Consider the following 26,166-nt stretch of genomic DNA (forward strand, 5'->3'; position numbering starts at 1 on the left):
AGAGACACAAAGTTAAAATAAAGATTCTCAAGCAGGATACTACAGCTGAAGTAAAAAAGCATGGGTAGCAATTATGATCTCAGACAAAGCCAAAGTAAAAACAGACCTCATTAAAAGAGATGAACAGAGAAACATCATTTTGCTAAAAGGTGTCACAGATGATGAAGTAATATCAATATTAAATATATATGCAACAAAAGGCATTGCATCCAAATTCTTAAAAGTTAAATGAATTATAGGAGGAAACAGACAGTAAAACTATACTGGTGGGGGGCCTCAACTTTCATTTTTCAGAGCTAGATAAATCTAACTATAAAATATGTAAGAAAGAAGTTAAGGAGATGATTAGGATCTTAGAAAAGTTTGTTATGATAGACCTCTGAAGAAAAGTGAATGGGAATAAAAATGAGCATACCTTTTTCTCTGCTACTTCTACTTCAGGATTGGCAAGAAAAGCATACAATGGGTGCTAAGAATCACAGAGTAGGAGTTCTAATTTCTTCCATGATCAAATACAAACTCTTGTGTTTCCCATTTAAAATCCTTCACAATTCGGCTCCAATCTATCTTTCCAAATTTATTACATATTAATGCATTTCACACATTTTTTTCATCCTGCTAAACTGGCCTTATTACTATTCCACAAACACTACATTTTATCTCATCTCTGGGGCTTCTTATAGGCTGCCCTCATGTCAAGAACACACTCCCCCTTTAGCATTTCCCCCTACATCTCTTCCACTTTTCAGCTTCCTTTTGTGTGCTCTCTTTCCTCAATAGATAGTAAGATCCTTAAGGGCACAAATTGTCTTTCTTTTTTTAAAATTTGTATCCTCAGTGCTTAGCATAGTACCTGACACATAGTAGGCACTAAATAAATATTTAGTGAACTGAGTTGAATGAACAAAGTTTATACAGGAGATCTTTGTTGTAGGTAATCATTTTAAAGGTACTGATAGCTCAAAGTATCTGAAAGGTATTCTTCCCCTTGGTGGGGAAAAATCATCATCAAAAAAGATGACAGAGAAATACAAATAACTACCAACCCATATGTCTCCCATCTCCACAAAATCATTATGAAAACGGTCTAGTATTGAGGATATCCTTGAAGGTAGACTTTAAAAAATGATAGGCTATAGCAGGCCACATTTTTACAACCATACAAGTGACTAAAAGGTAGAGAATACAAGATCCCATGGTACTTGATTTTTTTTTAACTATAAAAAAAAACATTTGATTTGGTAACACAAAACACTGCCCTAAATGTTTTCTCCAACTAGGTATTTTTTGTGCTCCTGTCAAAGTCACTTGAGAATTATCCCTGAGTTTGCTATTTATGCAGTCAGACCATTGGCTCATCTAATTTTACAAGAACAAGAATAGTAATAAGAAGACATGCCAAATAAATGACTTAATCCTGAATTATTTAAATAAGCTATGAAAAAAAATCAGAAGTGACCACAGAAATAACATCAACACCAACTATATTAATTTCATTCCTAAGTTAAAACAATATAAATTGATTGTAACAATAAGGAGACAAAAAGAGCCTAGAAAACACCTTATTCAGCAAACTTGATTTATATACCAAACAGAGAGGGATTAGATGGCTGTCAAAGGGAAAACTGGATTCTCATTTGTAAACTACTGTGAAGGATGATGGCAGATTATGGGCAGTGTCATCTCATAAAGCAGTGAGATAAGGTGGAAGGTAAAACCAGTCTAAAGAAAACTTGGCAAAATAGCCAACTAAGCAAATTCATCCCAAGGGCATTCAAGGTTGAAAATGAAAGAAAACAGAAGAAAATTTAAAAAGATGTGCAAAAATTATTAAAATAAACTATTTTTTTTCCATTAAGGAAAATGGAACCATCATACTTGGACCCACTTATCAGAGTCCTGAAGTACTTACAGAGAGAGCAAAACTAATGAAAGCTCACTGAAAAGAGCAACGATGTGAAAAGCAGCTAGGTGGCATCAAATATTTACAAAGGAAACCTGTACTAGAAGAGGTATAATTTTGAAGACATTGAAGGAGAATGATTTAAAAGGTTTCTAAAGTAGGGGAAGATAGCAAAAGTATGGAGAAAATCTTGGACTTTTATTTATTTAAAAATAAAAAAAGGTGATCAAGAAAACATCAACATTACCCACTTAAATTACCTATTATCCACTTAAACTACTCCCACATCTACACAAAATCTGAGTCACCTATCTAAAGGTGAATTGAATGAATTAATGTATTACATTCCTCAAAGAGTGCATTAGTAGGGAAAAACAGACTTTCACAAGCAATATTCCACAATGGACCACCTTTTTGCCATCTCACAACTAACCAAAAGATATAGAGGATATAAGATGTCAAACCAGCATCTGACTGAATAGGAGAAAACACCTTATAGCTTCTTTTACAACAACATGTCTCCCATCCATATATCTGGGTCCAGAGAGCCTCATAAGACACTACATGCCCTCCCTCATCAGTTAACCTCAGGTAAATCAGTGAATATTCTAGTCCCATACTCTCATCCTCCTCAACTAATTATTAGATTCAAAGACGTAAAGCACAGACGTGGAAGCAAAGGTAGTCAATACCATTTTATTCCCCATGAATTACTCTCCTAGACCCCCTGAAAAGAAGAGAATATTTCTAACACGGCAGCTAGGTGGCACAGTGGATAGAGTGCTGGGCCTAAAGTCTGGAAGACCTGAGTTCAAATCTGGCCTCAGACACTTCCCAGGCATGTGACTCTGGGAAAGTCACTTAACTCTGTTTGCCTCAGTTCCCTCATCTGTAAAATTAAGCTGGAAAAGGAAATGGCAAACCATTTCAGTACTTTTCCCAAGAAAACCCAGGCCCCCAGAAAAGGTTTAGAAAGAATTGAACATGGCTGAAAACAACTAAACAACAATCTCCAACATGAAAGGCAGCATTACATAAAGAAAGCTGATCTCAGAGACAGAAAGTCCTGAGTTCAAGTCTTGCCTCAACTCATAATGGTTATATGGACCTTGGCAACCCACTTAACTTCAGTGCTGTAGACAGCTCTCTAACAATATAAGTTGGAGAGAAGGCAACCACCATCATTGGTAGAGGATGTTTCTTGCTAGGAATTTCCTTTTTCAATGGGATCACAAGCCCTATTCCTACCTGTCTTTTTTCTAGCACCTGGCAGAGATTATGACTTTTACTACACACAAAGGAAAAGCTAAGAAGCCATTTTTGGAGCTGTTACCCCACCCCCATCTGAAAACTGCCACATCATTCCCTGAATTTGCAGCATCCCACTCTTGTCTCCAGGTAGCTAGAAAGAATATCTCTTAATGAATATATTGTGGACACATTATGTCTTGCATAGGGGTTCCTTTTCCCCTCTCTAGTGTAGTTACTGCATAATTATTCATTTCAAGTGGCATTTGCCACCAAATGAATGAAATAAAATGGGTATAAGGAAATTATCAAGTCTTCTTCTGATTTTAAAAAACCCTGAATACAAGGATCCCTCATTCCAAATACTACAGTCAAGGGTCCTAATTTATTTGGAAAATACCTAGCACTTAGTTCAAATGGAAGAGAGATTCCTTAAAGATCGTGTAGTCCTCCAAATACTCCTACTTATGGATGGAATTACACTGATTGCATCAATCTCTAGAACATTGCAGAATCTTCTGAGATCCATAATCACCTAAAAGAGTTTTTTGTTTGTTTTTTGAACCATCCACAAAGGAAAAACCAAATTAATGAAGAATACCTATTATCATAACTATGATATATGGTTGAATGGACAGAAATTACAAATGGCTAGTAAGCTGGGCCCAGAACTTAATTGGAGGAGTAGAGCAGGCTACTTTGCCTTTGGGAAACTGTGCCACGCTTTTAATGACCCTGAACTTCTCCTTAAAACTAAGGCTCATCTTTAAAACAATATTTTTATAATGATGCCACATGGCTCTGAGTTATGCAATATCAGCATCTAAAAATTAAAGTTGTAAGTCACCTGGAAGGTAAGGAGAGGCACATGGTAGGTGTGAGTATGCCACAGCATATTAGTAAGGAAGAACTGTATTGAAGTTTCATCAGAAAAATGTAAGTCAGGAAAGACACATTTTACTATGTGGGCACATAGTAAAAGCAATGGATAACTGGCAGAAAAACTATATGTAAAGAAAATAAAACATTCCCAACCCATGGGTGAGCCCTGTGGAAGGTTCATGGTAGGACATATTGAAGATTGCAAGGATTAGAAGGTATGGATGGGTTTTAATTATATGGAGGAAGTGTCCATATTGATGATCCATCAGAGTATTTATGTACAAGCAGCACCAAATTTGAAATAATGTCAACTAAAAGAGGCAACCAGGATGAGTTAAAATTTCCAGAGTCTCATAGCAAGAGCTCTGTCAGATAATCATTAGTGCTAGAGTCATAAACTTTAATTTGGCAGACAATCACATATGTAGAATAGCAGTTTTCACATCAAATTAATCAACCACAGTTTTTTTCTAAAAATATTCATATAGTCCATCAGCTCAGAGAGAACAAAGGGTAGTGAATTATGTCTAGAGCAATGAAAAGAGAGATGTACATCCTAATGCTTTTTAAAAACAGCTGTTTCACTATTAATCTTGCTTAAGACATTTCAGTTAAATTTTTTCCACCTGTAAAATTAAAATTTTGTTGTTATTTGTTGTTTTCAGTCACGTCTAACTCTTTGTGATTCCTTTTTGAGGAATTTTCTTGGCAAAGATATTGGAATGGTTTGCCATTTCCTTCTCCAACTCATTTTACAGATGAGGAACTGACGCAAACAGGGTTAAGTGACTTGCCCAGGGTCACACATTTAGTAAGTGCCTGAGGATGCACTTGAACTCAGATTTTCCTGACTCCAGGACCAGCACTCTATCCATTATACCACCTCGCTGCCCAAAATTAAGATGATCTCTATCTACTGTGAGCTGAGACCATGAATGACACAATGTGTAAAAAAGTGCTTTGAAATATCTGATTTACAAGGTGAGGCAAAAGTCAGTACAAATGAAGAGACTATCTGACACTTTTCAACTGTCAAGTGTCTTCTGCTTCACCTTGTATAAGCACAATGGTATGAATTTTAACTGGGGAGTGAGTGTGTGTGCCTTAATGATCCAAATCCTCCCTTTTACCTTTACTCATTTCACTAACATTTACCAAGCACCTTTTGTGGGCAGACCTAGCCACTGGAGGAGATGCAAGATTTATAAAAGTAAAGGCCAATCTCAGAATCCATAAAGCTAACAGGCTTGAAGGAGCTAAATACACATACAGATAGCTACAATACAAAACATTACATGACAAATGAAAAAAAGAAGAGCAGAGCAGAGTGGGAAAGGAAGTCCGAGGCAAGAAGAACCAGCCTCCTCTCACTTTTGCTATGAGCTACTTCTGCAATTAATGATTCACATTCTGTAAGAATTTAGGATTTCAAAGGCACTTTCTGTACAGCTTCCCCGAGAGCAAAGTAGTAGAAATATCATTATGCCTGCTTTATATCAGACGACTTTACAGCTGAAGTTTACTGGCTTTGTCATCACACGGGCATCTCCTGGCCTTTTCAACTCCCCTGCCTCATTCTGCACAGTCTACTTAGGTTCAGTACCACAGCTGTCTATAACCTTCCTCCTAGAGTATTCACTACCATAACAACCGATACTACATCTAGCATGTTTAGTTTTTGTTCCATTAAAACTTGACAAATATATATGGTCCATCTGATAACAAAGAAAATAAAACAACATTCATTTGGAATATGATCTCCTGGTAGAATAGTCTAGAGTCTAGACAAATAAAAGCTTACCTCAGCCACTTCCTTTTGAAAGGTCAAGGTCATCTGTGTTCTACCATAAATAAAAGGTCCATCTCTTTTAGAAATATTTTCAAGCCATTTGATAATCAGTGGAGTAGACACACTGAAAGGCAGGTTGCCAATAATATACACACTTGGAGGATCTGTTGGAATCAAGGGAAAGGCCCAAGGTAATTTTATCAGTATATTCTGAATACATTTTAAGGATAAATTAAAACTGGATAATTATTGTGCTAACATAAAGCTTCATGAAAAGATGCTTTTGTTTTTTGTTTTTTTTTTTTACTAGGCAATGGGGTTAAATGACTTGCCCAGAGTCACACAGCTAGTGAGTGTTATGTGTCTGAGGCCGGATTTGAACTCAGGTCCTCCTGACTTCAGGGCCAGTGCTCTATCCACTGCCCCAAAAAGATGCTTTTGAACTACAAACAAAACAAAACAAAACAAACAAACAAAAAACTGTCCAAAAATTTCCATTGCAAAATCAAAGACCAAAGGTTAAAATTAAATCCTAAAGTTCTGCTCATGGCTATATACTGACCCCAAAACACTAAGAAAAAATGCACATCATATATTAGGAAGTCTAAAAATAATAAAGTCTAATAAAAAATGTGTTTAAATGTAACTATGTTTTTAATGTTTCCAAACTACTATACAATGTAAGTTTCTTCCTTTAAAACAAACTTTGCTATTTTGCACCAAATTTGATTTTATACTTGTAAGTGCCCAGAAAGCAATTAGAACAGTATTAGTAAAATTCAAAATTATGTAAACAATAGTAAGTAATTTACTTCCACCTATATTAGTCACTCTATGCCTCACTTCTTTCCTCTATAATTAAATGAGTACCAACCAGCTATATGATTTTTACATAGTTATAGAATTTGGATTAAAACACAAGAAAACTGATTGCTACTTAAGCTTACTAAACCACTTGTTTCCCCTACATGCCAAAAATAGAAGGGGAGACAGCCATTTTTAAACATTCCTCAATGCTTTTATAGTATCAGAGATACATGGCTTATGATACCTTTGTGGGGGGGGGGAGAAAAACATAAATACACAAAACAAAATTTTGAACATATGAAGTAAAAAAATTTCAAAAAGGAAAAAATAGCTAGTTTTTATATGAAAATCATAAAATATTTTCTCATTTACAACAGTATAATTCATGTAAAAGATGTGTTCAGAGAAATGATAACCACAATAAACATTTAAAAATAAATGGAAATCACAAGTAAACACTTACCATCTTCCCACTTTCTTTGAAGGTGTTCTGGAAAAGCCTTTTCTAATTTAAACGTTAATACATCCCCATGGACAATTCTCAGTTTTCCAGGTGCTGCATCAGATAGCATCTATTTTAGGAAAACCAAATAAAATTCATTAATTCATTCCTGATACTATGTAAAAATCTACACATTTTCAATCTCAAATTTATGTGGGAATAAATCAACTTCAGGAAGTCATGTAAGTTCCTCATTCCAGCTCTACTACAGGCTCACATTATATAAAACTTAAAAGCCTTAATTTAATTATCTTTAAAACAGGACAGTAATTCTGACTTACTTCTGTTCTGAACAGTGTCATTTACTAGAATATGTATGTTTCTGTATGCTTTATCTAACTCAACAAATATTTATTCAATGTCACCTCTGTATTAAGGACTGTTTTAAGCACTGGGGATACAAAGATGACTAAAACTCAATTCCTGGCATCATGGCCTTACAAATTCCAGTCATATTTTTGAAGGAAATAAAATAAAATGGATAGAAAAGGGAAAAAAGAAGACTATTAAAGATTTCACTTTAAATGGTAATATTGTGATTATCACTAAACTTATCAATATAACAATACAACTCAAGAAACATTAGGCACCTACTCTATATAAAGCACTGTGTTAGGCATAGGGAAAATTCAAAATTTAGAAAAGAAACAGTCCAATTGGGGATATTATACATACAAAATATACTATAATACAAAATAATACATGGCCACTGTATGAAAGGTACAAATTGTTATATGAGGCTTGATTGGGGGGGGTCATTAAGGATCAAGGAAAGCTTCCAGGAAACGAGTATTATCTGAGTTGGGATTTAAAGATTTCCACAGGTAGAAGGGGAAAATATTATAGGCTTAGGGAAAAAGCACGATAAAAGGCAGAGAAATAGAAGAACATAGGGTAGATATAGACTGCTGAATAGTCCAACTTGGCTGGAACACAGACTCCATGGATAAAGGCAAAGTGGCACCAGATCTGGAAGGCCTTTGCATGCCAGTCTAAGGAGTTTCAATCTTTTTTGGGTAGGCAATAAGAAGCCATTAACAGACTCTGATTTGAGAAGTAATTTGACCAAAGCAAATTATAATCTTAATTCTAACATGCTTCTTTAAAATAAGTTTACTTCAGGGGGCGGAGTCAAGATGGCAGAGTAAGAGTGGCTGATCAGATGGGGATTGCAGGGATCTCTCTGCTGGTGCAGGATTCTCTTGCTTTGCCCATGCTTGGATCTGGGTCACAGTTCCGGGTGGCTGTCCTGGGGCAAAGAGGAGCGCTGGCGTGGTGGAGCTTGTAGTGGCTGTGGAGAGGAAACCCTCCTCACAGTTCTAAGACAGAAAAGAGTGCTCATAGACCAGAGCACAGGCCAGGAAAGGAGTAAACACCTCCCCCTTGATCATAGCACCTTGGAAGAAATGAAAATTTACAGGTCCCTAGAAGTATCTCTGAAAACAGCTGCACAAAACCCCTGAAGCTTGGGGACAGTACATTCTCCACACTGGAAACAAAGAGCCTGCAACTCAAGTAATTGGCTGAGATCATGAGCAAGCAGTGCAAAAAGAGTCAGACTATATTATCTTACTTTGGTCACAAAGAAGATCAAAACATACAACCAGAAGAAGACAATGAAGCCAAAGCTCCTACATCCAAAGCCTCCAAGAAAAATATGAATTGGCCCTAGGCCATGGAAGAGCTCAAAAAGGCCTTTGAGAAGCAAGTAAGAGAAGCAGAGGAAAAACTGAGAATGATGCTAAAGGAGACCCAAAAAAATACTGAAGAAAATAACACCTTAAAAAATAGCCTAACCCAAATGGCAAACGAGGTCCAAAAAGCCAATGAGGAGAAGAATGCCCTAAAAAGTAAAATTGGCCAAATGGAAAAGGAAGTCCAAAAGCTTACTGAAGAAAATACTTCCTTAAAAATTAAAATGGAGAAATTGGAAACTAGGGATAATTTGAGAAATCAAAGCACTGTAACACTAATCCAAAGGAATGAAAAAATAGAAGAGAATGTGAAATATCTCATTGGAAAAACAACTGACCTGGAAAATAGATCCAGGAGAGAGAATTTTAAAATTATTGGACTATCTGAAAGCCATGATCAAAAAAAGAGCCTAGACATCATCTTTCAAGAAATGATCAAGGAAAACTGCCCTGATATTTTAGAACCAGAGGGCAAAATAGAAATTGAAAAAATCCACCGATCACCTCCTGAAAGAGATCCCCAAAGGAAAACTCCCAGGAATGTTGTAGCCAAATTCCAGAATTCCCAGATCAAGGAGAAGATATTGCAAGCAGCCAGAAGGAAACAATTCAAGTACTGTGGAAACATAATCAGGATAACACAAGATTTAGCAGCTTCTACATTAAGGGTCCGGAGGGCATGGAGTATGATATTCCGGAGGGCAAAGGAGTTTAGGACTACAACCTAAAATCACCTGCCCAGCAAAACTGAGTATAATCCTTCAGGGTAAAAAATGGTCATTCAATGAAACAGGGGACTTTCAAGCATTCCTGTGGAAAAGACCAGAGCTGAATATAAAATTTGACCTTCAAATGCAAGACTCAAGTGAAACATGGAAGAGGTAAACAGGAAAGAGAAATCATAAGAGACTTACTAAGGCTGAACTGTTTACATTCCTGCAGGGAAAGATATTTGTAAATCATGAGTCCTTTGTCAGTATTAGGGTAGTGGGAGGGAAAAAATTTTATGTATGTATAGATAGATAGATAGAGGGCACAGGGTGAATTGAAGATGAAGGAGTGATATCTGGAAAATAAAATTAAGGGGTAAGAGAGGATTATACTAGGAGAAGGAGAAAGGGAGAAGTAAAATGAGGTAAACTATCTCACATGAAACAGACAAGAAAAGACTTTTACAGTGGAGGGGAAATGGGGAAAGGTGATAGGGAATGAGTGAATCTCATTCTCACAGGATTTGGCTTAAGAAGGGAACAACATACACAATGGGGTATGGAAATCTATCTTACCCTACAGGAAAATAAGGGGAGAAGGGGACAAGAGAGCAGGGGGTTAGTAGAGGGGAGGGCAGATTGGGGGAGGGGATAATCAGAAGCAAACACTTCTGAGGAGAGACAGGGTCAAAAGAGAGAGTAGAATAAATGCGGGGTAGGACAGGATGAAGGGAAATATACTTAGTTTTTCACAACAGGACTACTGTGGAAGTGCTGTGCTTGACTACACATCTATAACCTGTACCGAGATGCTTGCCTTTTCAATGAGGGTGAGTGAGGAGGGAGGAAGGGAGAAAATTTGTAACCCAAAGCTGTAAAAACACATGTTAAAAAAAAACAAAGAAACAGAGGACCTAGATTCAAATCCTAATTCTACTACTACCTGGGTCAAGTTGGGTAAGTTACTTTACTTCTGCAATCTCCGTTTCCCCATCTGTGGGATGAAGAGGTTGAGCTAGAGGTGCCCGGAGATCTCTTCTGGCATTACTAGATCCCACCATCCTTAGATCATAGATGCAGAGCTGGAAGAGATCTTGGAGTTCATGGTTCGGCTTCTTCGTTTTACAGATAAGGAAACTGAGGCCCAGTGAGTTTAAATGACTTGCCAAAGGTCACACAGATAGTAAACATCAGAAGCAGGAGTCAAACCCAGGTCCTCTGATTGCAAAACCAGTGCTCCTATCACCACAACAGCACAGTCTAACTTCACACCAAGGAAATGTTGGATACGAGATAATTTCCCAAACAGGTTTTAATAGAAGAGGACAAGTGAGAGCATGACGGCCCCAGGGTCCTGAAAGAAGGAAGATGGGAAAGGGAACCAAGGAGAGGAAAGAGAAGCAAAAAAAAAAAAAGGCCAACATTTCAATCTTCATAATTCTGTCTAGAGCTGGCCCTGATTGCTGAATGTCAGGTCATAGCTGTAGCCTCCCCACTTTCCAGAGTGCAAAAGGGAGGCATCATGGTAGAGTCGAAGGATCTGAGCCACGCTGTTAACTTTCTGTCTGATCTCAAGCAAGTCACCTAACTTTTCTCAGCCTCAGTTTCCTCATCAGTCCAATGATGGAGTTGAATTAGACAAAATCTCTTCCAACTCTAAATCTATAGATTTACAGCAATTCTATATCACACAGACATGCAGGATCATAAGACTTAGAATTGGAAAGGGCCTTAGAGCTGTAAGATCATCTATCATGTGTTCTTAACCTGGAGTCCTTGACCTTGTTTTGTTAATCTTTTGAAGTTGCATTTCAACATAGCCCTTCGAAATTCTAAAAATAAATATATAAATAAATAGAATAAAATGAGTTTACTTCACTGGAGGCAGACACCTGACAGAGACTAAATTCTCATAGGATTCAGAGCTGGAATAAAACTTCGACCATTTTGTCCACTTCCTTATTTTACAAATAAAGAAAATGAGGTCCGGATAAGTTCAGTGCTGTGCCCAAGGTTACATGGGTAGGAAGGGAGTAGCAGGACTAGATCAGAGTGCAGGTCACCTCTCTCTGCCTAGACAACGCTGCTGCTGTTGGTCCTTGGAAGCTGTGAGTTCAAGCAAAAAAGGCACTAGACAGCTTATCATTTGTGTAGCACTGGGCAGTTACTTAACCGCTACGAGCATGAGTTTTCTCATGAGAAAAATGATCACAAACATACCTATCCTATGGACCTCTCAATGTCATCAGAAGAAAAACGCTCCATAAATCTCAATGTTTGTTTGTTAACAGGAGGGAGGAGGTCTGATGATAGATATCACTGGTACAGGTAACTCATGGTGAGGAAATCCCCTCTACCAATGCACAATAGTACCGCCTCCACAATTCAGGCTTAGAGGGGATCCAGAAGCACTTAGAGGTTAAGGGACTAGTCACGTCTTACCCGGCCAGTATGTGTTATTGTTGGAGGCTGGCCCTGAACCTAGGTCTTTCTGACTCTAAAGGGGGCTATACAGAGCTCTACCATTGGCTCTGTTACATGGCCAAAGTTTCATAAAACTATGCCGGGGGAGGGGAGAGAGGGAAAGAATCCTAATACTTGTTTTTCTTCTGTAAAATGGAAGTATATGATTTGTTCATGATCTCACCCTCTCTTCAGCCTTTTATGCCAAGCTATTTTTCATTTCTATCTTCAGAACAGCTTCTATTTCAGTTTAAACTTTGAATAGACAACTCCTATCTAGGATACCACTTTTCTCATTTCACAGATTAAGAACATGGAAATTGAAAAAACTGGGATGAAACATATGTGGGAAATGAGGCACATGATATTTAAACAGTCATTTAACCTTCAAATTTTATTAGGAGAAAATTACACTTATTGAATGTGTCCCCAACCATTTGATTTACTGCTACATCTCAATGTATTCGGTGATAATGCTCTAAGGTAACTTTTGTTGCCATGACCCCCAATTTACCAGGATTCCCAAGAAAGAGGGAAGTGTAGCTGAGAACACCCTAGCCTCTACCCCTCCTCTTTCCACACCTTACTCTTAAGATACTTCCCTCTCTCCCTGTGTAAGGATCTTCAGGCAGAGTACTGGCCTGGGGATCAGAAGGCCTGAGCTATAACCATGGCTCTGCCACTAACGAGCTGTACAAACTTGGACACATCACTTCGCTCTTCTAGGCCCCCTTTTTTCCTTATCCTTAAAATGAAGTCATTGAACCAGATGGTCCATTGCAGGTCTAAGGACCTAATTCTATTGTCCATTCCAGACCTAACATTCCATGTTCCATAAATCAAAAAGCAGCTCTTCCAAAAAGAAACAAACAAATAAATAAAACTCTGGGTACAAAGCACAAGTTGGCTGAATACTGCCCACTGGCTGTGTTAAATCTACTAAATTATTCTCACTGAAATACCAAGGGAATCTCTAAAAGTTATGTCAAGTTATTACTTCACAACTGCTTCAGGACACAGGTAGAGTCCATTTCCATCTCCCACTATTTCCTTTTTCCCTCCCATTCCTTCTGTACTCTGACAAATAAAAGATGGAGCTCTTCCTACAAATACCTCAGCTCATAAAATCATCTTTTTGTCCCTTCCCCACATGCCACTTATGGAACACTTTGGCAAAGGTAGTTTAAGATGTTGGATTCTAGTTTTTAAAGAATTTTTTGCCAGCTGGAAGTACAGACTTAGGCCATAAACAAATATCGCGGATGCATGATATGGAACTATTGAAACTCATAGTAAGAAATATTGGCCCTGCTCTAATGAAACTTAAATTTAACAGGGAAGACAAACAGATGTAATAGGGGAATCAATATAATCAGTACTAAAAATGGAGGTGTTGAATAATAATACAGCTAGAGATAAAGTACAAAGTGGTAGGAATTCTTTATTTGGAGTCAAAAGACCTGTATTCAAATCTTGGTGAAACCACTTGACAGTTTTGTTATTGTGGGCAAGTTATTTAAGGTTTCTGAGGTACAGTTTTCTCCAGTAAAATGAGTGCTTCTATTACCTACTTAAAATTTTTGTGAGGAAAACAGTGGATGCTATGTAATTGCTACCGTTTATTCCTGTCTCCCTGTTCTTTGGGTAAGGACAGGCCTGCTTCTAATTCTGCCTCTGATGACCTGTTTGATGAATGTTTGGCTGGTGCCAGATGATAATCAGTCCTGCAAGAAGTTCTGGATCTTTAGGCTTTCCAAAAGCACTTAGCACAGCACCTGGCACATAGTAGGTCCTTAATAAATGTTTACTGGCTGACTAATTGGCATAAAGCAGGCCCATGCCAGCCTCCATTACCCTCCTGGCCTTATTCCTTACTTGTGAATTGCAATGACATCCCCCACTCCACATCATTTCACCTCTGGTCTCCCCAGCATCCTCCCCACAACTGCCCACTTTGCAGCTCCCTTTTAATGTGGGTACCTTGAAAGCTGGAACTCTCTTTCATTTTGCTTAGCACATAGAGCCTGGCACATAGGAAGCATTTTAACAAATACTTATTTCCTTCTTCCTACTAGATTCTTTTTTTTTTAAATTTTTATTTTTAGGCAGTTGGGGTTAAGTGACCTACCCAGTGTCACACAGCTAGTAAGTGACAAGTATTTGGTCTGAGGCTGAATTTGAACTCAGGTCCTCCTGACTTCAGGGCAGGTGCTCTATCCACTTGTGCCACCTACCTGCCCCGCCTACCAGATTCTTAATAAATGCTTGTTGACCTGACTTACCTGGTAACCTCTCTTTATCACCTGCCTGGTCAATCAAAGCAAAATTCATTCTCCCAGATCTCTCCTTTTCTATGTTCTCTTGTTTCAGCCATAAGCAGCAGACCAGTAAAGGCAGAATCAAGTACAGCTTAATCCAGCACCAAAAGGATTATCAGAGCTCAAACTACATATTGAGAGCTCATTGCTTTTGGCTTCTTGTGGACATCTCTCCCTATATCAATCAACTAATCAATCAATAAACATCTACCAAGCATCTACTATGTGCTAGATACTGTGCTAAGTGCTGAGGATACAAAAAGAGACAAAAGACAGTCTCTGCCCTAAGGAAGTCCCCGTTCTAACAGAGGAGACAATAAAGAAAGATATACATGATAAACAGGAAATAACAGAGGCAAAGCACTTGATTTAAGAGGTATTGGGAAAGGCTTCCTATAGTGGATAGGATTTTAGTTGGAACTAAAAGGAAGCCAGGAAAGCCACCGAAAGTCAAGCAAAGGATTTTGTATTTTATTCTGGAGGTGACAGGGAACCACTGGAGTTTATTGGGGGTGTGTGTGTGTGTGTGTGTGTGTGTGTGTGTGTGTGTGTGTGTGTGTGTGTGACATAGTTGAATCTGTGTTCCAGGAAAATTGCTTTAGTGACCGATGGAGGATGGATTGGAATGGGAAGAAAAGTGGAGGCCGGCAGACCCAAGAGTAAATAATGCAATAGTCCAGACATGAGGTGGTAATGGCCTGTACCAGAGTGGTGGCAGTGTCAGAGAAGAGAAGGAAGCATATTCAAGAGATGTTGCAAATGTGAAATCAACAAGACTTGGCAACAAATTGGATAAGGGATGGGGTGAAGGGATGTGTGTGTGTGAGAGAGGTAGTGAGGAGCTGAGGGTGACTCACAGACTGGGAAAATGGTAATGCCTTCTATCATAATAGGGAAGGGAGGAAGGAAGTGGGGAAGATTTAGGGAGAAATATAATAAATTCAGTTTCAGACATGTTGAGTTTAAGATGTTTACTGGACATCCAGTTTGAGATGTCTCAAAGGGAGCTGGAGATGTGAGACTGAGGTCAGGGAATAGAAGAGAGATTTGAGAATTGTCAACAATGGTAATTAAATCCATGGGAGCTGATGAGGGAGAAGAGAAGAGGACAGAGCCTTGTGGGACACCCACAATCAGAGAGCATGAACTGGATGAAGGATCAGCAAAGAAACCTCAGAAGGAGTGGCCAGATAGGAAGAAAATCAGAAAAGAGTGGTGTCCTAAAAACCTAGAGAAAAGAAAGTAGATATCAAGGAGGAGAGAGTGATCAACATCATTAGTGCCTACAGAGAGGTCAATAGCATTCTATTATATTTATATACCACAATTAGTTCTGTCATTCTTCAATCAATATGTACCCATTCTGCTTCCAATTTTTTTGGTATTACAAAAAGTGAGGCCATTAATATTTATGAAATGTCTCTTGCTGTCAAGATTTCCTCGGGGTAAATACTTAGCAGTGGATTCTCTGTGTCAAAGAGTATAAGTAGTTTAATAACTTTTCTTATAAAATTCTAATTGTCTCCAGAAAAGCTGGAACAATTTTTAGCTTCCCAGACAGTGGATTAGACTGCCTATCTTTCCCCAACCCTTAAAATATTGACTTTTAGCTTTTATTGCCTTTGGTAATTTGATGGTTGTCAGGTGAAACCTAAGTTGTTTAAATGTGTATTTCTCTTTTTAGTAATTTGGATCTTTTTCCTCCTATGGTTGTTGAATATTTTATTTCTTTTTAAAGTTGTTGATATTCTTTGACTATTTATCTAGGGAAACTGTTCCTAGTCTAATATGTTTATGCCAATTTGCTAGGGAAATAGTTCCTAATCTAATGTATTTATGTCAATTTCCCACATATTTTGCATATCTGATTTTTATCATAGATACTTGTGAAAAGATTTCCCCCTACTCGACAATTTCTTCTTGTTCTAGTTGCATTGATTTTGTTTGTATAAAAGCTTTTTAATGAATATAATCAAAATTGTTTATTTTGTCTTTTGGGATCTTCCTCCTTTATTTATGAATTCTTTTCCTAATGAGTGGGAGAAACTTACCCACTTCCATTCTACTCTAAATTATTTAATGCCGTGACTTCCTAATTGAGGCTACTTGTCCACATAAGCTTATTGTGGTATATGGTGTAGTTGCTGGTCTAACCCTATTTTTCTGGCCAAACTGCTTTCCTATCCCTGCCACTCCCCCCTGCACCCCCACGAGTTTTTGCCATATAGAAAGTAAATTGTATTCATGGATTTTTTGAAAAATGAGCTACTGAGCTCATTTGCTTTTCAGTCCCACCTAACATATTCTACTGACCTACTTTTCTATTTTAACCATCAAATCTAAATAGTTTTGATGACTGCTGCTTCATTATATAGTGTGGTGCTACAAGGTCCCCTTCATTCCAACTTTTTTATTATTTCTCTTGAGATATTAGATACTTTGTTTCTCTAAATGAATTTTTAAAAATTATTTTGCTTAGTTGTATAAAATCATCCCTTAGTAGCTTGCTTGTTGTAGTACAAAATCTATACATTAATTTAGGTATAATTACTTTAATTGTATATGTGTGGTCCAACTATGATAATAAATATCTCTATTCCTTTAATAAATATTCTTTATTTCTTTGATTTCTATAATAAAATCTTTTTTAGATGAATTCCCAATTATTATATGTATTTTATAGTTATTTTGAATGTGATTTTTCTATCACTTCCTCATTTTTTTTTAGTACTGAATAAAAATGCTAATGATTTTTCTCAATTTATTTTAAGTACTGCACTTCTGCATACGCAACACTAAAACTATAATTTGCAGGGAAGGTAAAGCTATGCACTGACAGAAAAAGTTCATCACCAGGAGTTCTCTACACAGATGAAATTACAGGGAGGGAATGAAAAAAAGGAAGAAGAGAAAGAGGGAAGGGAAAAGGAGAGACATGGTAGAGAGGGGATGGAGGAGGGAAAGAAGGGAAGGAAAAGATGGACTACTACTTTACTGGAGCTATTACTTGCCCTGATTAGTTTCCTCCTGGGTTCTCTGGAGTTTTCTAAGTAAACCATAATGACAAATGCAAACAGGGATAATTGTATATCATCTTTACTGGTATTTATAGTTTTAATTTCTCTTAGTGCTATAGACTTTTTTATTTAATTAAATTTTATTAATATTTATTAAGCATTCACAGGGTACACGACATTATAATTAGATGCTAAGAGCCTAAGGATGGAAAAAGTAGAGAAAACTTGGTTCCTATGTTTGAAGAGCATATGACTTAGCTCAAGTAAGCTAGGAAAACTGATGTGTATATTTGTACACCATCTTTGGGGAAAGAGAGATTAATTTGGGAAAAAATTTGAAGGTGATACCCTTCCTGCCTAATAAGGAAAGGTATCACACAGGGAGGAGGAAGCTTAATGTATTTAAAAGGCATTACCTTTTTTTTTTTTAAAAGCCAACTTATTTCACCATTTGGGACATTATATACATGTTTAGGAAGCTGGCAGAGCAAAAGAGAAAGAACAATGGACTTGGATTTAAGAAATCTGGACTTATATCTCTTAAAATGTGGCAAACAGAACTGAATGTGGAACTCCATATGTAGCAAAATAAGTACTGGATACATTGGGTCTACCATCTTCCTTGATCCTGGACTTGTATATCTACTATTTTTGTTTTGTTTTTTTTTTTGCTAGGCAATGGGGGTTGAGTGATTTGACCAGGGTCACACAGCTAGTAAGTGTCAAGTGTCTGTGGCTGGATTTGAACTCAGATCCTCCTGACTCCAAGGCTAGTGCTCCCACCACTGCGCCACCTAGCTGCCCTTCTTGTACATCTATTAATGAAGACTTTAGTTATTACGTAATCTTCTTAACAAGCCACATGACACTGCAGAGCTTGTGGTAAACTAAAACCCTCAAGTCTTTTTCATAGAAGTCACGTCTTGCTATTCAGCACAGCAGCAACCGTTCTTGCTCCACAGCGGTTAGCCATGACCTCCACCATCCCAGCAACCATGTCAAAAGGACCTACAGTTGGTACTGATCCTGGCAGCACTTATTCCTGGGCGGGGATCTTCCAACATGGGAAAGTGAAAAGCATGGCTAATGACTAAGGAAACAGAACTACCCCAAGCTACACTGCCTTCACCAACACAGAATGTTTAACTGGTGATCCTACAAAGAATCAAGTTGCGATAAACCCCACCAACACAGTCTTTGATGCCAACGTCTGATTGGTCACAGATTTGATGACGCAGCTGTACACTCAGACATGAAAGTATCTGCCTTTCATGGTGGTAAATGATGCAGGCAGGCCTAAGATCCAAGTGAGGGACAAAGGGGAGACCAAAAGTTTCTATCCAAAAGAAGACCTTTTATGGTCTTGACCAAGATGGAAGAAATTGCTGAAGCTGACCTTGGGAAGGCTGTCACAAATGCTGTTGTTACAGTACCAGCCTACTTCAATGATTCCCAATGTCAGGCCACCAAATATGCTGGAACCATTGCTTTTCTCAATGTGTTCTGAATCATCAATGAACCAAGTGCTTATGGCTTAGACAAAAAGGTTGGTGCTAAGAGAAACGTGCTGAACTGTGACCCTGGAGGTGGTACTTTTAATGTCTTCATTCTTACCACTGAAGACAGTATCTCTAATGTCAAGTCCGCAGCTGGGGACACTCAATTGAGAGGGGAGGACTTTGACAACTACATGGTCTTTATTTCTGAGTTCAAGCAAAAGTACAAGGACATCAATGAAAACAAGAAGGCTGTCCACTATTTGTGCACCACTTGCGAATGTGCAAAGCACATCTTCTCTTCTGGTACTCAGATCAGTACTGAAATTGTCTCACTCTATGAGGGTATTGATTTCTAAACCCCTCTCACCTGTTAGGGTGAATGTCTCACAGTCTCATGAGAGCTCTGTTGGGGGAACTTTCCCATGGGAGTTCTAGCTTCTATCAGTAGAAGCTGAGGGTCACAAGATAGTTGCGTGGCAAAAATAAGGAAGTCTCCCAGGACCTCTCCTTTGCTGACCTGCAGCTCCCATGGTTGGTTTGGCTCTCCTCTCACTGGGAGATGAGTCCTGACACGAGCTCCAGCAGACCTGATGATTGGCTATCACAGGGGGATCATGCTTTGAACATGCATCACTAGGGCCATAAAAGACAGCTAATTGCACTCAATAAACAGAGCTTCTGCCACCTTGCTGTCTCCCGCCTCATCCATGTGTCTCGGGGTTACAGAGCATTGAGCTGGTCTCATGCTCATCACTGCAGCGGCCGCGTCACTCACCCAAGTCTGATTTGAAGAACTGAATGCTTCTTCTGTGGCACATTGATGCTGTGAAAAATCCCTAAGAGATGCCAAACTAAACAAATCATAGATTCATGACATCCTCTTTGAGGGTGGTCCCACTCAGATCTCCAAAATCCTGAAGCTTCTGCAGGACTTCTGCGGCAAGGAGTTCCACAACAGCATCAATTCTGTTGAGGCTATTGACTATGGTTCATCTGTTCAGGTCACCATCTTGTCTGGAGATAAATCTGAGAATATGCAGGACTTGCTGCTGGTGGACATTACTCTTCTTTCCGTTGGAACAGTTCTAATCAAACCATCCCCACCAAGCAGACAACCAACCTGGTATGCTTATTCAGATTGATGAAGGTGAGAGATCAGTGACAAAGGATAACAACCTGCTTGGCAAGTTTGAGCTCACAGGAATCTCCCCCTAATCCCAGCGGTGTTCCTCAGAATGAAGTTACATTTGACATCAATGCAAATGGCATCCTCAATGTTTCTGTTGTGGTTAAGAGCAAAGGCAAGAAGAATAAAATCACCATCACTAATGACAAAGGTTGTCTGAGCAAAGGAGACATTGAGCTTATGATTCAGCACACTGAAGCTGAGAAATACAAGGCAGAAAATGAGAAGCAGAGAGACAAGATGTCTTCTAAGAATTCTCCTGAATCTTATGCTTTCAACATGAAGGCTACTGTAGAGGATAAGAAACTTCAAGGCAAAATTGGTGATGAACACAAACAGAAGATAGATCTTTGACAAATGTAATGAAATAATCAACCTGCTAGATAAAAACCAGACTGCTGAGAAGGAGGAATCTGAGCATCAGCAGAAAGAATCACAGAAGGTAAGCAACCCCATCACTGCTAAGCTACACCAGAGTGCAGGGGGCATGCCAGGACACATGCCTGGGGAGTTCCCAGGGAGTAGAGCATCCCCATCTGGAGGTGCTTCTTCCAGACTCACCACTGAAGAGGTTGACTAAACACAGCAGAAGAAAGACCATTCCACACAGCTTTCCAGATAATGAAGGACCTAAATTTGTCACCAAGGCAATAGCAGTTTAAAAGTAAGATTTAAGCTGCTGTGTAAATCTGGGCATTCTGAATACTTGAACATGTACAGAAGGAGAGAAGTGAACAACATTGTACTTTATCACTACTGTAAACAAATGGAAATGTGAATCTTGTCCTGGAAAGTAAAATATATTTAAAATCGGCCCCACAAAAAAAAAAGTCATGTATACCCTAATTTTATAAATGTACAAAACTAAAATGTAATTGAAAAAAGCCTGACCATTAATTAAGGATACTATTTCTAAGCTGTGTACAAATTGATAGGAAATCACATACAACTCCCTAAAACTACTTCTTTCTTTTACGAAAAGAAAACAATCATATAAAGAGTGGCTATTTCTGGAGAAATCGAGTTCACATAGAATAATCTGCTTGTTCAGCTTCTATGCCTAAGGCTTAAAATTAAATGTTCATCAAAATAAACAGCTTAAATTTCTCACCTGTAACCCAGGAATAAATCGAGTGTCCTTTTCAACCACAAGAAGATTAGCTACTTCAGCATTAAGAATGGATCTCGTGATGCCACCTGGCCCAGGGCCTACTTCATAAACATGAGCATTTTTCAGATTGCCAGTCTTTCGTACAATCTTATCTAGAAAAAAAAATTCAACATATACATCTCTTGTAAAATGCTAATCCTGGAGGTGAATTTAGAAGTGAAAATGAGTATGCAAAGTCCATCAATCATTTTCACATCAATAATAATGGCTAACATGTATATACATTTTAAGGTTTATGAAGAATTTTACACGTTAACTCATTTGAGCCTCAGAACCATGTTAAGTAGGTACTATTATAATCATCCCCATTTTACAGATGAGTAAACTGAGGCTAAGAAAGGTTAAATGATATGCCCACGGTCATACAGTTAATAAGTGTCTGAGGCAATATTCAAACTCAGTTCTTTTTGACTTCAGTTCTAGCACTATATCCACCATTCTACCTATTCAATAGTTTTTCAAAAAATACCTCTAAGTAAACAACATATAATGAGCACATAGTATTTATCTTTATTTGCTGTTCAGCTATAACAATCCTTTTAAAAATCAGTAATAATATAACTATAGTAGTTCAAAAAAGTTTTGGATTTGGGGGCTGTTTCTTCCTTTGTTCATTAATTTAAAAAAAAAAAAGGCAGCAGGCTCCAGAAATGCTTCCTTTCTAAAAACTCTTAGAAACCTCCACGTCTCACATCCACACCCACACACACACACTCACAAAATCTCTCTCTCTCTCTCTCTCTCTCTCAATGGTCAACAATCATTTGCACTAGCTAACCCTGAATATCTCTTTATAGAGATGGAGAATCTGAAGTGCCTAACTAAGCACACACTCCTCCCTAAAAACCCTTAACTATATCTTATGTCACTGAGCTGTCATGGTGTGAAGGTAACAAAGGACCCTGGAAAAGAGAGACAGCTGGTGATGCTACATTGAGGAGCAGCTTCTGCACAGGACCATTGCTGATATGTCTCCTCTACCTCACTAATACAACCAGCAGCAGCCTGAAAACAAATGCACCAGAGGTTGAGTGAACACCATAGTTATATTCCTTTCCTTCTCTGTTTTGGAGGTGAGATGACAAGAGTTTGGCAGTACTTTTTGCCTGTGTATGAATGGGACGGGAAGAGTGACTGCAAACTGCCCTCGCTGCATCCTTCTCTTGTTTCCTTCTACCCTAAAGGTCAGGTATCAAACTCAAACAGTATCCCTACAGCCAGTGGGGTGGATGGCAGGGGGTGGGAGTGGGGGGAGGAGTGATTGCAAACTGCCCCCTCCCATCCTAGGGTGTCTCTTAAGCCAGTGTTAAACTCAAATAGAAATGGATAACTGCAGGATGCATACTAAGAAAAACCAAATTAACATTATGTTATATTGTATTTTTCACTTATTTTCTAAAATATTTCCCAATTACATTTTAATTTGGTTTAAGCCATGCTTGGGAGTTTTTTCCCTTTTTCAATGAGTCTGACACCTCTGTCTTAAGCTATCTCTTGTTTAAGTTAAAATGTGTTAAAAATAAAAGCCTACTGTTTTAAGCAATTACTGACAAGTGTGATTCTTTATGAAACCTCCCATAAGCCCAAAGGACTCCAAAGGCCTGACTAGGACAGCAATTTATATTAATAAACACACCATTTCACTGTAAGATGTATGAATAACAGAATTGAAGAATTGGCAGGGGCCTCTGCAGCAATCTAGGAAGCTAGATCTAAAAGGAATCTCAACTATAAAATATCTAACTGGTCATCCAACCTCATGCCAAGGAGGGGGAACTCAGTACCTCTCAAGGCAGTCTATTTTATTTTGGATAGGGCCATTGGGAAGTTTTTTCCTGACATAAAGCCTAACTTTGCCTCTGTGCCTTTAGTCAGGAAGATCTGAGTTCAAATGGGGCTTCTTGATCTTACTATGTGAATTTGGGCAAGTCATTGAACTTCTTTTTGCCTCAGTTTCCTCAACTGCTAAAAAAAAAAAAAAAAAGATTATAACAATAACACCTACCTCCCAGGGTTGTTGTGAGGATCAAATAAAATCATATTTGTAAAGCATTTAACATGTTGCCTGGCACATCATCGGAGCTTAATAAATGCTTATTCCCTTACCCCGCATTCCTTAACCTTCTTCATTCTCAGGAGGTAACCTCAACTTTCAATCACACTAAGATCTAGACAATTTAGACCAAAGTCCCTCCATGCTTCAAAACCTCTGCATCTCTGTCTTTTCATTCCTTGTTCTCTCATGCATCAAGAAATGGTCTTCCTTACCAAGACTAATCCCCTCCTTGTCCTTTTTACTTCCTCTAGGAAGCACTATCAATCACCTGCCCTTTCTCAGGTGTCTACCATTTCTTTATCTCCTTCCCCTCCAACTATAAACATGACCAGGTTTTCTTTTGCACTACATGGGGGGTGGGAGGGATTTCCTTGTCCTTAGCCCTCAAGCCACTGTGTCCTCTTTCCTTGCCAAATTTTTAAAAGTAGTCTATGCTCCCTACTTCTAGTTCTTTCGCTTTTCAAATACTTGAACAACTCAGTTTCTATCTTCACCAATAAATTTAAACTGCTCTCAAGTCACTAATGACCAAGTCATCAACTCCAGGGGCCTTTTCCAAGGAAAAAAATCTTCCTTGACTTTCACATGTTAGGACTCTATAAATGTAAAACATATTAAACACATTTTAAAAAAAAAAACCTAAACATTTCCTTTACAGACAATAACAATAAAAACTGCAATTTATATACGGAAAAGAAGCAGAAGACAACTAACTAAAAGGAGACATAATCATATCCTGAATGAGTGATCAAAGACCAAATCACAGAAACAACAATTATATGAAAGAGAATAATGCTAATGAGATAATACACCAAAAATGTTCAAGATTCAGCTAGAGGACAGTGGAAAGATAGCCCAGACTCATACAGCTGAAGTTGGATTTGAACTCAGATGTTCTTACTCCCTGTCCAATGCTCCATCTACACCCTGAACTGAACTAAACTGAATGGAATGGAACAGAACACCATCAGTGGTCAAAACATAGATATGGCTTTGACTCTTATGCAGGACAGTTGGGTGGCTAAATGGATAAGAGTGCCAGACCTGGAATCAGGGAGACTCTTCTTGAGTTCAGGGTAGCTCCAGAACTACTAGATGTGTGACAGGGCAAGTCATTTAATCCTGTTTGCCTTAGTTCCTCATCTGTAAAACGAGCTGGAGAAGGAATGGCAAACCACTCCAGTATTTTGACAAATCTGACAAGACTGAACAACAACAAAGAAACGTAACTAATCCAAAGGATGGTTTTCTAAAACATTGCATTTAGTAAAGGCCTTGGATGCAAGTTCAAACTTTCAATTACATGACAGAAACAAACTTCGAACATCGCAAAGAAATATATTCAATTCATTTATAGAATGAATTCATTATATGTATGTGTGTGTATAAATTCATAAACATTTATTAAGCACCTACTATCGCCAGCCACTGTGCTATGAGCTGGGGAATACACAAAGGGGCAGTCCTCCTTTTTAGATGTAATTGGGGGAAAAAATATTAACAAAAAAGAGCAGTCATCATTAAGTCTAAATTCTTAGGCTTACCACAACTTTCTTCCCCTATGACTTCCATCCCCGCCCCACAGCTAAGCACAGTGCCAGTCACAGAGTAGGCGTTCAATGTTTATTGAATGAATGAATTCAGAAACCGACTCCAAAGCATTTGTAAAAATAATTCTGGGAGTCATACTTTAAAAACCCGTAACACTTCTTTCTGGACCAAGTGCAGCTCTCAAAATATTTAAGTTCAGATATATTTTAATGCCAACACTGCACGTGGACTAGAAATACACAAACCCAGATTGACAGAAGCCACCGCCTCCCCACGTAAAAGACGCCAGGCAGAAGAGCGCCTGCACGCGACTGCGTGTACACGCCTCCGACGTGCGCGTGCACGCCGCCCCGGACTCACAGCACCGCCCGCCCCTTCCGGTACAATCTGAACCACGAGGAGGAAGCCCTGGGAGCGTCATGACATTAACCACCTGTCAGCCTCAGGTCCAGGAGGAAGTTCTGGGACAGCTGTTTCTGGGCTCGGAGTCCGAAAAGTTTTATGATCTCCCCGATCGTGGGCAAAGGAGGGAGGCGGAAGGCTCCTAGCTTTGCTTGGGCACCCATGAGTCCGGCGCAAGCTGCTCCTCAGATGGGCCTGGGCAAAGGGCCGCCCATCTCTGACGCCGTGTCCAATTAGGTCGTCGGCCCGCTGCCGGAAGTTGCCGAGCTTGGCCGGGAAGGCCCGCCTCCTGACGCAAACGTCGACACGTGACGCAAAGTTCTCTGGGAACGCCGCTCTACCAAATCCTCTGGGAGCATCGTTGCTGGCTAACTGTTCCTGTTGCCGTTGCTTCCTCTCCAGCAGCTGCTGATCTCTGTTTGAATCTGCCCTGCTATTAGAGCTCCCCGAACCATAGCACTTAACGAATAGCGTTTGTTAATGTTCCTGTGCGCCTGCTGCTGTGTGCATACACTTATAACAAGCACATACATACTAGCCTGTGTCTTTACACCATTACCCCTGAAATGTTATCTGATGACTGCATAATAGAAGTGCAAAACAAAGCTCCAACTTAAAGGTTGTTACCAAGTAGGATTCCTTCCATCTCAAAACACTTTTTTTCCAAACGTCAGGGAGGCTTCCTGGATAAAGTGGCAACAGAATGGATAGGAGCTCAGCAGGCAGAGGTGGAAGAGGTGACGTTGTAAGCATAAGCAATGACCCCAGCAAAGACAGAAAACGGAAAGTGAGAGAGTGAGGATGAACCTAGGCTGTATGGAGGAGGGTATCTTAATAAGATAAGCCGGAAATGTGAAGCGGCATCAAATTGTGGAAGATGAAAATTAAAACAAATTACAGTGTTACAGGAGTAACACTTAGTGGTGGTAATTTTAGGAGCCTAAAGTAATTTTTTGAAAAACAGTTCA

The 26,166-nt window shown here is 38.8% G+C and overlaps 1 protein-coding gene across 2 annotated transcripts in view; it reads right to left on the reverse strand.

The window, feature by feature from the left end:
* LOC114031475 (dimethyladenosine transferase 1, mitochondrial-like) overlaps positions 1–25,435 on the reverse strand; it is a 61,009-nt gene extending 35,574 nt beyond the window's left edge. For both annotated transcript variants that reach the window (XM_027846557.1, XM_027846558.1), the window contains exons 1-4: positions 25,230–25,435; positions 21,130–21,281; positions 7,093–7,201; positions 5,835–5,986 (exon numbers count right to left, since the gene is read on the reverse strand). In XM_027846557.1, the coding sequence (XP_027702358.1) occupies positions 5,835–5,986; positions 7,093–7,201; positions 21,130–21,281; positions 25,230–25,362 (546 nt within the window). In that variant the 5' untranslated portion in view covers positions 25,363–25,435. The remainder of the gene's footprint in view (positions 1–5,834; positions 5,987–7,092; positions 7,202–21,129; positions 21,282–25,229) is intronic.
* Between the last annotated feature and the right edge of the window lie 731 nt (positions 25,436–26,166).

Source organism: Vombatus ursinus, unplaced genomic scaffold (assembly GCF_900497805.2).
Source record: "Vombatus ursinus unplaced genomic scaffold, bare-nosed wombat genome assembly UNPS02015175.1, whole genome shotgun sequence".
Taxonomy (NCBI): Eukaryota; Metazoa; Chordata; class Mammalia; order Diprotodontia; family Vombatidae; genus Vombatus; species Vombatus ursinus.